Below are 13,924 nucleotides of genomic sequence, written 5' to 3' on the forward strand. Positions count from 1 at the left end.
GTTTGGGACCAGCAGCTCCTCTTAGTGCCTCTCTCTCTCCTGCTGAAGCAACTTGGAGAACGCTGTGCGGCCCGTCCCGCCAGCAGTTTGATTTATAAAGGACACAGTGAGGGAGGCCTAGGTGGCTCAGTCGGCTCGGTGTCTGACTCTTGATTTTGGCTCAGGTCATCTCTCGGTTGGTGAGTTCGAGCCCCCCTCCCTCCATTGGGCTGACAGCATGGAGCCTGCTTCGGATTCTCCCCGCCCCGTGTTTGCGCACCTGATTCTGTCTCTCTCCTGAAACAAACTTAAAAAACAAAGGACACAGTGAGAGAAAAGGATATATCTTTGTTTTGTTGTTGTTGTTTTGAGGGACAGTGAGCCGAGCAGGGGAGAGTAGGGGGAGAGGGAGAGAGAATCCCAAGCAGGGATTCTACACACTCAGCTTTTGCCCNATGGCCTGAGCTGAAAGCAAGAGCCACCTAGGGGTCCTGAAAGGATATTTCTCGAATCTCCCCTCACTTAAAAGTAAATTAACACATTCCTGATTTGTCTCAGGAGGAAGAGGCTAGTCGGCCCCTAAGAAAGAAGGCTGAGGACACAGCGAGGCCTCCCAAGGATGGGGCTTGCCCTCTTCAATGCTCCTTAAGATACCACCACTTAGTCATGAGCTCAGGTGTTAGAAGGGGGACAGGGTTGACCGTTTCCATACTTCTGGACCCAAGGGGTCTTCGGGGATGCCTCTCACAGGATCCCTTTCCTACCAAGTCGAGAAATCCCGATTTGAAATAATCTGTTCCTGCACAGGAATGGAGTTAACACGGGTAAGATGGGATTGTGTCTTATGGTGCTTGTCTTTGAAGTGATAGAAAACAGGTAATGATCTAGAACAACTCTTCCTTCACGTGGACTTCTGTTACAGTTTCTGGAGACACGGAGATCTGGCTGTAATTACCACAGACTGATTATAGTTTGTAGGGAGGAGTCTGGGAGCTGCAGAAGAGGATTCTCTTCTTCAGGCCCTTGCAGCCTGGCAGAGCTGAGGGACGGTCACTGCCTGGCTAGGGTGATGGATGTCACTACCTTTCACACATCCGTCTCCCTAGGGTGAGATGCAGACATCTCCTAACAAAGAGGGTGTCTGTCCTCGTGCGAAGTAGCATGAACTGATTTTCTCTCTCATTTCTGTTTCTCGTTTGTGTATCCTTGGTATGTAATGCTTTTGTGGCCGTTGTTTTCCAGGTGTGCCGGTATATGCAGCTATGAAGGGAGGGGTGGCATGTGCTCCATTCGCCTCAGTGAACCCCTTTTAAAGCTGAGACCAAGAAAGGACCTTGTAGAGGTATTCTTTGCATAAACTTGATTCTTACCTCAATCATTTAAAACATGCTTATATCGATTTAGACTGATGTGAATTAACCTCTACATGCGAAAAAAAATATTGTTTTCCTTATGGCAGACTTTAATTGCAGGGCCATTAGTAATGATTACCTTATATTTGTGTAGTTCTTCACAGTTGAAGGCTTTCAGGTATAATACCAGGGTTGATCTTAACAACCTTGTTTATGTACAATGTGTGTGGTCCTCAGGAAATTAAGGTTCAGAAAGCGTAAGTAAACTCGTTTAAGTTACATACTTAGAAGCAGAGAAGAAATTAGGACCTGTATCTCCCTATTGAGGCACACAAATTTTGATTGTCCTCTGTTCAGCCACCAGGACGCTGCCCTTCCAGAAGATCTAGCCGAGCTGGTAAAACCAGCCAGCTGGAGTGAGGGTGCACTTCACTAGCAAAATGGAGCTGTAGGAGCTCCCGGATTATGGTTAGTTTGAGTTCAGAAGATTCCTGAAACTTCCCCAAGATATACCCAGTATGACCTGTCTTGCCCTAATTGTATAATTTGAAATGTAGGCTCCAAAGAAGATAGAGTGGTAGAGGTTGGATGGGAAATATATTAGAATATGCTTGGAAACACAAAAGACGCTGTTTTAAAGGGTAATAAAATGTAATGGGTTTCAGAACACTGAATATACTTAACACTCCTGAGCTGTACACTTAAAAATAGTTAAGATGTTAAATGTCGTGTTCTATGTTTTTTACTGCAACTAAAAAAAGCAAATGGCTACTAAATGTAAAATGGTACAACGGGAATACTTGATTAACAAAAAAGAAAGGAAGGAATAAAGGAACAAAGCCCTCCAAAAAGAAAGGTAGGCGCAAAGATGATTATTAGTAATTATATTAAATGTAAACGGACTAAGCACTTGAGTGACAACTAGATTAAAAGAGGTGGCTTAAAGTAAAGATACAGATAGGTTAAATGTGAAAGGTCAGGAAAAAGTATATCATCCAAAACCCTAACAGAAAGCTGTTGTATCAAACTAAAGATTTTAAGAGAAGAAGTTTTACTAGGAAAACCGGTTCACATTTTATAATGGTAAAATAATCTGTTAAATAGAAACACATAATGATTCTAACAGTAATAATACAGCTTTAAACTACATGAAGCATAAATTAGTAGAAGTGAAAAAAGAAACAAGTCAACCCACAATCATAGGTGCCGGCGTTATCTCTTTGGCAACTCAGTGAATAAGCAGAAAAAAAAATTGTAGACCTAAAACCAAAAAAATTGAACATAAGTAACCAAATCAACCTTCTGAGGAACCCTACTTAGAATGGTAGTTGCTTAATGAATATTTATTGTGTAAATGATTAAGTAAACACACAAACAATTTGTTTTTTAAAGGTAATGGGCGAGAAGAGAATGGGAAATGTGTGGTAATGCTGTCAAGTGAGCAGAAAGTTAAAATATCAGATCAGGGTAAGAAGGACCACTGAGGAACAGTGTGGCTCTGGTCTGTATATAAAGTAGCGACCTGTATTATAATGAATAGGATTCAGAAAAGGAGAAGACTTTGGTTAAGGACAAAGAAGAAAAGCTTCATGCGCGTGTATTTTATTACTACCTAACACCACCTCTCACTCTTTATTGAGCACGTATTGTGTGCCAGATTTTGGACTAGTGTTCATCTGGTTAATAGTTAATCCAGTTTGTACCTTTACCATCGCCCTGCAAGGTTAGGATATGCCCATTTTAGGGATGAGCAGCAGGTTGTAACTTGTCCAAGGTCTTGTGCATAATAAGTAACAAACCCTTGTGTTAGACTCTGGGGGCCCTGGCCCTAAAGTTCTTGTCCTGTCCCCTGTGCTTGGGCTTATCACTACCGCTGTGTGACTGCTACTACTGGTACTGAAAACATGGAGCTGAGCCTTACAGGACAGGTTGGATTCTGACAAGTAGAGATGGTACAGGAAAATTACTCTTGGTAGAAGGAATAGGATGCTGTGAGCAAAAGTGGGGCATGAATCTCAGGGCGTGTTGAGGACCAAAAGCAGCTGCCTTTGGCCAGGTGGAGAACCCAGTGGGAAAGAGAGGTGTTTAGGGACCATGTTGAGTAGAGCCTTGAATCTAGCCTAAATGTGGAAAATGGAAGATACATAAAAATAGAAATGTTCAGTGTGGTGCCATGTGCCATCTTCAAGATGTTTCAGCTGAACCCCAGATTAGGAATCTAAATTTATTTCTCCTTTCTAAGAATGGTTATTGATCATTACTTAAGAATGTTGGGAAAAAATGGAAATGTAGAATGCCCTTTGAATTTGAGTCCCAGTGGAGTGGCATTTACTTGAAAAGATTAAGTTCATTTTCAGAGAGAGTGTTGATCATTTTGAAAGGGGTGTTTTCATAATGACCAAGGTACAGTGCCCGACACACCCATTTTTCCGTTCAGCATGATTTGATAAAATCTATTTATCATTAATGGCAATCTACTACTTCTGGCGGGAATTCCCGTTACAAAAATTATGAACAGGGTTTGTTCTCGAAGACCTTTATGACTTCCACTTTTTAAAAAATGGCTCCATATTTTATAGGACAAATTACGAAACAGCAGCTTTAATATTTCACTTTTAATTAATTAATTAATTATAATGTTTTTTATAATATTATATTTAAACAGCAGCTTTAAATACTGCACTTTTAATTTAATTAATAAACTTTTAATCCTGCACCTGTGCGTCTGCCTCCGTGGTGTGGGGATGAGCAGGAGTGTGGTGACGGTGTTGCTTTAACTCAGAGATTTATGTAATTTCTCTAAGTACAACCTCAGTTGAAGTCTGGGCCAGTCACAGCATTTACCTTCAGATGCTATTCACCAGAGCGGTAGGTTTTATTGTTTGTTTGTGTGTTTTAGAATTTTTCATAGTCAGAAACCCCCAAACTATGGGAAGCTGGACACACAGAAATGCCTACCCCATCCCTGTATCCAGAACTCTCCAGTTACTATAGGATAATTGTTATCACTAGTTTCTTTTCTCTTTCGTTGTTGTTTTGCAAATATTTATGTTGATTCTTACTCCCTCTCCTGATCGCATAACCTGCTTCTTAACACACAGTATCGTGTACTCTCTTCTGCACTTTGCCTTTTTCATTAAAACTATACTCTGCAGGTTTCTCCAAATGATTTCATAGAGATCTTTTTCATTTTTTTTTTTTTAACCCCGTATAGAATTTCACGAGACAGATTTTCCAATTTTCCATAGTTCATTCAGCCGGGCCCCTATTGCTGAGCACTTACTTCCAAGCCTTTTGCTACTATAAACAGTGCCACAGTGAAAGCACCTTGTACCTGTGATCTTTCACGTCAGTCTAGGTATTGCTGGGTCAAAGGATAAATGCCTTTGTCACTTTTGTGAGGTGCTTCCGAATTCTCCTCTGTGGGGGTTTATACCATTTTGCACCTCCCGCCAGAGACAGCTGGCAATGTTTGCTTCCCTTGGCTTTACTAATGGGGTCAAACTTCGGGAGTTTACTCATCTGGATAAGAGAGAAGTGGCATACATGAATTTGTCATTATTTTTATAAATGAAGTTGAACATTTTTTTCATGTTTATGGGTCATTTACATTTTTCTGTGAACTGTCTAATCTTTGCCCACTTAAAACTCGGATTATTGGTCATTTTCCTGTTGACTTCAGTAGCTCTTTTTTTTTTTTTTTTAAATGTTTTACTTATTTCTGAGAGAGAGAGACAGCGTGAGCAGGGGAGGATCAGAGAGAGAGGGAGACACAGAATCTGAAGCAGGTTCCAGGCTCCAAGCTAGTTGCCAGCACAGAGCCTGACTGGGGGCTCGAACCCATGAACTGTGAGATTATGACCTGAGCCGAAGTCCGGCACCCAACCGACTGAGCCACCCAGGCGCCCCCAGTAGCTCTTTATATTTGAAGAATAAAGACCCCGTGAGAGGCGTTGCACAACACTGTTCTGATTTGTCTTTTCACTCACGCCGCTTTCACGCCATGCAGAATTTTAAAGTTCTTATGTAATTGAGCTCATTGATCTTTCCTTTTGATTTTGAGTGAGAGTGGAAAGACTTTCCTGGCACAAGGGATCCTTGACCTGGGATCTGCAGAGGTTCAGCTATAACACACTAAGTTTTGTGAATGTATGTGTACGTAATTTTTCTAGTAAGATGCTTCATGACTTTTGTCAGTTTTTTTTTTTTTTAATGTTTTATTTATTTCTAGGAGAGACAGAGAGACAGCGTGAGCAGGGGAGGGTCAGAGAGAGAGGGAGTCACAGACTGAAACAGGCTCCAGGCTCCGAGCTGGCAGTCAGCACAGAGCCCGACGCGGGGCTTGAACCCACGAACTGCGAGATCATGACCTAAGCGAAAGTCGGACGCTCAACCGACTAAGCCACCCAGGCGCCCCGACTTTTGTCAGTTTCTGAAAGGAGCCTGTGATCCAAGGGAAGTTTAGTCCCCAGGTAGAGTAAGAAAATGGCATTTCTCGGGGTGCCTGGGTGGCTCAGTCGGTTAGGCGTCCAACTTCCGCTCAGGTCATGATCTCACGGTTCGTGGGTTCCAGCCCTGCGTCGGGCTCTGTGCTGACAGCTCAGAGCCAGGAGCTGCTTCTGATTCTGTGTCTCCCTCTTTCTCTGATCCTCCCCTGCTCGTGCCGTCTCTCTCTCTCTCTCTCTCTCTCTCTCTCTCAGATATAAATAAAACATTTTTAAAAATGCATTTCTCTTTTCGGAAGTGCCCTAACAAATGAATTTGCTTGTTTTCTGTTTCAGACCCTCTTGCACGAAATGATCCACGCGTATCTATTCGTCACGAATAACGACAAGGACCGGGAGGGGCACGGCCCAGAGTTCTGCAAACATATGCATCGCATCAATCGCCTCACTGGAGCCAACATAACGGTGTGTGGAGCCACCGGCATTTATATTTTTAGTAGTCAGTTATTCTGTACTTCCTGGGGCTTCAGTAAAACTAGACAGCGAGGTGGGTGGAAACGAGTACTGTCTTTGAGGGTTTTCCAGAGTGGGTGGTAAGACAGGCGGAGAGAAGCTGGCTGGCTTGTGTGTGCCTCTGGGTGATGACAGTTGTCTCTCGGTTAACTTAGTTTTCCAGGTTATAGTCTCCTCCTCCGCTCCTTCTGTGCCCTGCCGTTTCCAGTGCTGTTTCCTGTGTCCGTTACTCTCCCTGGAAGTCTTCCTTGATTCCTCTTTCTGCATAATATTGTAGGAAGTGGAGCCTGGGGCCAAAAGCGCGGGCAAGTCCTGACTGCTTGGGTTGAGATGCAGGCTCCCAGGATGGTTCGCTGTGAGGCCTCCTCCTTAACTTCTCCGCAGCCCCCCACCCCCCCCGGGTGCTCCCCGGCAGCACAGTGCTCCTCTGCGGGGTCCTTGAGAGGGTCAGAGGAGAAAATACAAAACAACGGAGCCTGGTTTGAGCATGGGTTAAATACCAGTTGTTTTGATCACTGATTCATTTTATCAAGTGACTGTACTGTCTTGTTAGTAGTTTTTTGGATTTTTAAAAAAAATTTTTTTTTTAATTTATTTTTGAAAGAGACAGACAAAGCATGAGTGGGGGATGGGCAGAGAGAGAGAGACAGAATCTGAAGCAGGCTCCAGGCTCTGAGCTGTCAGCACAGAGCCGGATGTGGGGCTCAAACCCACAAACTGTGAGATCATGACTTGAGCTGAAGTCATGACTTGACGCTTGACTCACTGAGCCACCCAGGCGCCCCCATACTGCCTGGTTTCTAAGTGAACTTTCCACCCCCTGTGCCTCTCCCCCTACATCCTCTCCCTAAAATATGCCATTTCCTCTGTTTTCCGTCAGATGCTCTTCTCTTCGCAGTGGGCTAGACTTCTCCCTCCTTTGAACGTCCTCAGCAGCTCTTGTACCTTTTACACTATTTTATCCTGCTCTCAGACCTCTGAGCTCGGGGTGGCTCTTCCTTCTCTGTAGACCTCCGTCTAAGGTGTGTAATGCAGCGCTCCAGCAGGGCCTTAACAAATCCTGAATTGGATTGAACCAAATAGAATTGTAGTTCCTACAGAGATTAAATTCTTTGGTGTGTTTGGTTATTTCCTGCCTTTGAAGGGCGGTGAAGGCCAGCGTGGTGGAACATGGAAGTGCTCACCTTCTGTGTATTTTTCCCAGCTCTTGGTTTTCATTCCCTCGAGAGCTCTTTTCGTTATCGAATAGAGTTCCTTCAACATCAAGAAAGTGGCTTGCATTAAAAATCAGTCCCATCAAACCCAGATTAGCAAAAGAAGTATGGAGTTGCTAGAACAGAAGGCTTTTAGTTTCCTCACTGGTGTTTCGGCTTTAAGCGAAGTCCTGGTATACTTCCTCTTGTTCACTTGGAAGGAGAGCTTCTATTCTTTTATCTTGGCCATCTGTGTGTTTTCATTTAGGAGAGGTTTTATCGAGGGGACACCCCTTGCTTTTACAGGTTACATCCTGTTATAACAAACTCCACAGGGCATCCAGTTTCACAATTTTATTTTAGTGGCGGCGACCTTCGAGAAGTCCCACCCCCGTGCTGGAGGGGAACTTACAGGACTTGGAAGCAAAACAGATCCAATTCCCTGATGTTTTTGGCCAGCGAGTGAAGTGAAGAAGCATTTTTGACATCATAGAAAGGGCAGGGTGTTCAGATGGCTTTGCCCCTAAACCTCTGCCCTCGAGTTTCTTCTGTGCCTCGAATACTGTGCGTTACTGGCATGCTTGCCAAGCCATACAAGATCTTTGCTCACATTGGAGAGGCGCTAGAAAACTATGTGTAGAGTTACGGAAGGTTTCACATTCCCTCAAGGGAATTTATTAGAAAGTTCAATCTCTTGGTTAAGAAAAATCTCATCAGGGTACCTGGCTGACTCAGTCGGTAGAGTGTGCGACTCTTGATCTCGGAGTTGTGAGTTCGAGCCCCACGTTGAGTGTGGAGATTACTTAAAAATTAAAATTAAAATAAAAAAAGAATCTCCTGTACAGATGCTCCTTATCTAGTCACGTTCCACTGAGAGGTGGAAAAGGTACTCAAGAGTTATATAGGATTATCAGTGTTTATTATTTATTTATTTTAAAGACACTTTCTAGGTTTTTTGTTGTTTTTTTGTTTAAGTTTATTTTTGAGAGAGACAGAGCAGAGAGAGAGGAAGACACAGAATCCTGAAGCAGGCTTCAGGCTCCAAGCTGTCGGCACAGAGACCGGTGTGGGGCTCGAATTCCTGAACTGTGAGATCATGACCTGAGCTGAAGTCAGACACTCAACTGACTGAGCCCCCCCCAGGCACCCCGGATTATCCACCACTGAGGTGGGAGGGCTGACTTTCCTTTGAGACCTCTTTGCTCTGTCCTCTGCTTAGATTCTGAGTAAGGTTCCATCTAGAAGGTGAAGAGGATCCTGTGTAAGGATTGAAAAGTACATTCACAGAAAATCTTTTTGAGTTGACGAGTGAAGCTTTTCGCTCAGGTCTGTACTCAGTACTCAGTACGCACTCAGTACTGACTCAGGTACTTACTGAGCATCCTTACTGGGCCAGAGCCTACCTCAGCCACCAGGGGCACAAAGATGAAAGCGTCTGAATCCTGGGAGCCTTTGCCGTAACCAGATAAAATGCTGCCCCGGGAGGCTCCTTACAGACACCCCAGCGAAGAGCTGCAACGGTGTGGTGAGATGGGGTGGGAGCATTTGCAGCAGCTGGTCCAGGACCCCGTGGCTGTCACCTCTGGGGGAACGTTTCGGTTGGGCAGTGGCAGCGGTTCCTCCTCCTCATGACACTGTATACAGTTCTGTCTTTAGCCACATCTTTGCTCATTTTACAGTTTGGCTTCTAATGCTTCTAGCATTTGATAGAGCTTTTTGCGAGTCAAAAAATATTTTCTTTTGTCTTCCAATCTCATGTTTTTCTTTTAAAAAAAAATTTTTTTAATGTTTACTTATTTGAGAGAGAGAGAGACAGCGTGAGCAGGGGAGGGTCAGAGAGAGAGGGAGACACCGAATCCGAAGCAGGCTCCAGGCTCTGAGCTGTCAGCACAGAGCCCGATGCAGGGCTCGAACCCAGGAACTGTGAACCAGAGTTGGACGCTCAGCCTCCTGAGCCACCCAGGAGCCCCACCCCTCACACAGTCCTGGAGTACGAACTGCTGCTCTTCCATTAACACGAACCTTCCAACAGAAGCTACATCCTTTGCCCCCCCGCCCCCATGTCACTGCAGAGCGCTCTCAGAAGCTGCAGAGTTGAAACCGAAAGAAAGTTGAAACCCATATATTTTCTTGAAACCATTAACCTGTGCCCCTCACGCCGACGCCTTCTGTCTGCGCAGGTGTACCACACGTTCCACGACGAGGTGGACGAGTACCGGCGACACTGGTGGCGCTGTGACGGGCCGTGTCGGCACAGGAAGCCCTACTATGGCTACGTCAAACGCGCCACCAACCGGGCGCCGTCCGCTCACGACTACTGGTGGGCCGAGCACCAGCAGACGTGTGGCGGCACCTACGTGAAGATCAAGGAGCCGGAGAACTACGCCCGCAAAGGCAAGGGCAAGGCCAGGCCAGGAAGGCAGCCGGCAGCGGCGGGAAAGAAAGGTACCTCTGTCTGTCCTTCTGCCTCTGACGGGACTGCAGCGGACGGTGCAGAAAGCCGGCGCCGGCCTCGAGAGAAGCGGCGTTAGGATGAGCTAAGGATTGTTTCTGTGTAGACGTTTGCAAGTGTGGACTTCAAACAGTCCCATTTTTTTCTGAAACGGTGGTAGAAAAATGTGTGCTGCTCTGTATGGAGGACGGTTAGGGTAGAAGTAGTTTCACTGACCACGTTAGAGGCTCAAGAGTCCCTTTCCCAGTCTGACTCCCGCTGCGCTCTATGCAGGGAGCTAAGGTAGAAATGGTTTGCACGGACCTTATTAGACTCTGAAGCCCCTTTCCCGGTCTGGACTCACTGAGTCACTGGGAAACAGAAGGCAGAAAGATTGTCAAAATAAAAACAGTAATTCAGATAACAATGCCCGGAATCAGTCCTGACCCCGCCCCTTCCTATCAGTTGGGTTCTGTCCCAGTGACTTCTGCTGTGGATGGATGTGTTTTCATGGGGAGAGTGGGAAAAGGATATGACATGTATGTGCCGGTACTCCATCTTCAGGATTTATCCGTTTCCTATGAAGTTCAGAGTTACTGCCTTTTGAAGAGGGAGCCAGGTCACTAACTTTAATGCTTCTTCCCTTGGGAAGTTGTCGATTGCATCCAGGAACGTAATAAGCTCCTCTTCCCAAATCTGAAACGGTGAGTGAGCGGAAGAGCTAGAGAACGTACACAGAGAGATGATATGCCCTCATTCTGTGCAACCAGGAGGAAAGATAGTGTGGGCGCAGACTTTTCCCTGTGGGACTGAACCTCAGGAATGAATGCTAAGTGATTTTCAAGGTAAAAGTTCCTTTGCAGGTGGTCTTTGGCTGATAAAACTCCTAAGCTAAATAGGAGAGGATGTTGTTTTGGCCTTTGCCCCACCGGAGACCCCCTAGCTGCTGCAGATGGTCCTCCCGATGAATAGGTAGTTAGCATGCGGACCAAAGTTACAGAGTAACACCTTATTTCTTCATTGTGAACAAACTGTCCGTTAGCTTGACATCTGTTACTGTGTTGGTTTTGCGTCAAGAAAACCTTTGCTTCTTTTGCAGATCAGCCCACCAGAGGTGAGACCCAACCGTTAATCCCTTTCAGTGGGAAAGGGTACGTCCTGGGAGACACGAGCAATTCACCCTCACCCGGGAGATTTGTCGCTTCACACGCCGTCAGTAAAACCCAAGATCTTTTCAGTCAAGACCAGTCGGCAAAGGCTCTGAGACCTAATTCTAAAACTGAGGTGAAATCCGAACAGAATGGTCTGAGCAGAAAAACTTCTCTAGTCTCCCCTGTTCTTACTGCCGGTCACCAAAATGTTGTAAGCAACTACTTTCCTAGAGTATCAGCTGTCAACCAGAAAGCCTTCAGAAGTGTGAGTGGATCGCCAGCAAAAAGCGGGACAGTCAGTGACCTCCTCCAAACCCCCATCCCTTCCGGTTCTCACAGAAGGGTCACCTCCTCTAAGATATCCCTGAGAAATTCTTTAAAAGCCCCAGAATCAACCTCTGTGACCGCACCCCCGGACGGGAGTGGGCCTGAAGAGAGATCGCCCAGTAAACGGGCCAGGCTCGAAGACAGGTCTGTTCTTGACCATTTTTTCAAGAAAGAGAAAGTACAAAGTGGCGCAAACGATCCTGCGTGGAGTTCACGTTGTCCGGCCGCAGCTCAGAGCTCCAGCAGCCCAGCCGTCAGCTGTCCTGTCTGTCAGAAAGAAGTCCTGGAGTCTCAGATTAACGAGCACTTGGACCGGTGCCTTGAAGGTGACAGCATCAGTGTCAAACATGGGCGAAGTCTCTGAAAACCAGGCGGGTGTCACACACCGCGTGGCTGTGTCACCTCACTAGCTTATTGCCAGCCCCTCAGGAAGTTTGTAAGGTTTGTCGGTTAGGATCTAGTTCTATTTTATATATACCCATATGAGATTATAACGAGAAGTATTTTATGCTCAAAGGTGCTGCGTTCACTCCTGTGTATACTGTAGCCCCGGTTTTATTCTGCACGTTTACTTGGGGAATTTGTAGGTGTTCTTGCTGTTAATCTTTTTATTTGCATACCTTCTTCAGAGTACTCCGTGAGGAATCCTGCGAGGTATTTGGCTACACTGAGTACTTCTGCAGTAATATGAAAACTCAGTCCCGGAACTGGTGTTCATTTCGCAATGTCAGTACGACCTGGAGTACAAAGCGTACTCGTTGTTTCAGGGTACTCAGAGGTCTGTTTTCATTTTTGTTTTAATCTTAACAGGAAATAAATTTTCTATATCTTAAAAAATTTTATTTTTGTCATCACTAAAAGGCGGATTTTAGGTTCAGGCCCATAAGGACTACGGTAAAATCAGCCTCTTGCAGACATTCTCTAGTCACAAGGAGCAACTGCATTTTGTAGGCCGGAGTTGAGCGGTTTCTCAAAATGTAGCCGAGTGAGTAGATCCGGGGCTACGTGGCTGCAGCATGTGCCATCCCAGAGCTACCTCGTTCACTGCACATAGCACGTTACCTGGAAACGTTTTATGAACCTTAAGCCAGAGCTGTAAGCACTATAATAAAAACGAATACCGTCTGTGCCTTTTGAAAAGTATAATTCTTTTTAGAAACATTCCTTTCCATGTTCCGGCAAAGAGACTAAGGTACTTGGGTCTGTTGACCTTCTGTCTGGGGCTGCACCTCTGGCTCTGGTATATTCCCAAGAGCTTAGGTCACAAGCTTTTCCTTTTCTCAACTATGTTGCAACATGACCTGCGTGTTCCAGGGTGCCAGATCCAGGCGTGCAGCCGCGCGAGCCTCCCCAGGGCGCCGCTGGGTGGCTGCCGCCCAGATCCAGGCAGAGAGCATCGCAGTTCCTGCAGGAGGCGTCCTCACGGGCGCAGCGCCCGGAGCCCATACCCACCACCTCCGAAGCGGACGCTGTCTTCATCTCCGTCACCACAGGTCTGGTGAGCTTGGTTTTGAACTTCATATAAAAGCACTGTCCTCCTTGCTGCTGCGGCTGCATGTCTTAAGTTCACTGCTCTGCGGTGCTTTTACGGATCAGCCAGCGTCGTTCCTCCATCCCGATGCCACAGGTGCGACAGTTCCGGCTCGTTCTGGCCTGTGCGGGGCTGGCTGGCTCTCAGGACACTGCGCCTCCTCATTTCTGTCGGGCACGTATGGTCCCCAGGATTGGAGCTGCACTGTGGATGTACGTCTCGCTTTACGAAATGCTGCCAGGGGACCCCCGGACCAGCAGTGTGTAAGCGTTTCAGGCGTCCGTCGGTCTGAACACTACTGCCCTTCCTTTTTATTTTAGCTTGTCTGGTGAAGTGCTGACAAGCTTTGAAATTTCTTAAGTGTGAAGTTAAAAAATAGTATTTAATAAATATGTATGGATAAAGGACTTAAATATGCGTATTATGTTGAGTATATGCCATTATATACTTTCACATAGGATCATTTTTGCTCAATTTAGCAAAGTATGTGCAGTAAACATTTGTTGATTCAGAACTGTACAGGGTTCTGGGCAGTGAGGTAAAAAGAGACCTCGTGTCCTCAGATGTTACAGCCTGGCTGGGAGTGAGCTGGCCGGGGAGGGAGACGGGAGTGGATTGGTTTGAACACAGGAAGTGCTCTGCACTGGGTTCTGCTCCGTGCAGTGGGGATGCTTGCTGGATGAGACCACATTGGGGCAGGGCGGGGTCTTCTAGGGCAGGTCAGGCTAGCCTGTAAGAAGGGAGGGGGAAGGGCCAGGGTGGGAAGGGCCCAGCGGAGCCCACGGGGCACAGGAAAGGCCTGGGAAGAGCAAGCGGTTCACCGAGTAGGATGAGGGGGTAAGAGGGCAGAGAGAATAGTAAATCGTGTTGGGGGTGGAGACCCTGTCTGTCACGTTCTCCCTTTTGTGTGGTCCCTGAGAACAGCCGTCTTTTGATTCAGGTGTGGGTGGGGTTGGAAAGATGAGTAAGCCAGAGAGTCCAGAACGTTTGGGAAGCATCCGG

The 13,924-nt window shown here is 46.2% G+C and overlaps 1 protein-coding gene across 1 annotated transcript in view; it reads left to right on the forward strand.

Moving 5' to 3' along the window:
• SPRTN (SprT-like N-terminal domain) overlaps nucleotides 1-13,329 on the forward strand; it is a 14,171-nt gene extending 842 nt beyond the window's left edge. The window contains exons 3-6 of the mRNA XM_077751669.1: nucleotides 1,222-1,321; nucleotides 6,113-6,241; nucleotides 9,663-9,927; nucleotides 11,013-13,329. Of these exons, the coding sequence (XP_077607795.1) occupies nucleotides 1,222-1,321; nucleotides 6,113-6,241; nucleotides 9,663-9,927; nucleotides 11,013-11,755 (1,237 nt within the window). The 3' untranslated portion in view covers nucleotides 11,756-13,329. The remainder of the gene's footprint in view (nucleotides 1-1,221; nucleotides 1,322-6,112; nucleotides 6,242-9,662; nucleotides 9,928-11,012) is intronic.
• Nucleotides 13,330-13,924: the final 595 nt, after the last annotated feature.

This window comes from Crocuta crocuta, unplaced genomic scaffold, assembly GCF_008692635.1.
Source record: "Crocuta crocuta isolate KB4526 unplaced genomic scaffold, BGI_CrCroc_1.0 scaffold59, whole genome shotgun sequence".
In the NCBI taxonomy this organism is placed as follows: Eukaryota; Metazoa; Chordata; class Mammalia; order Carnivora; family Hyaenidae; genus Crocuta; species Crocuta crocuta.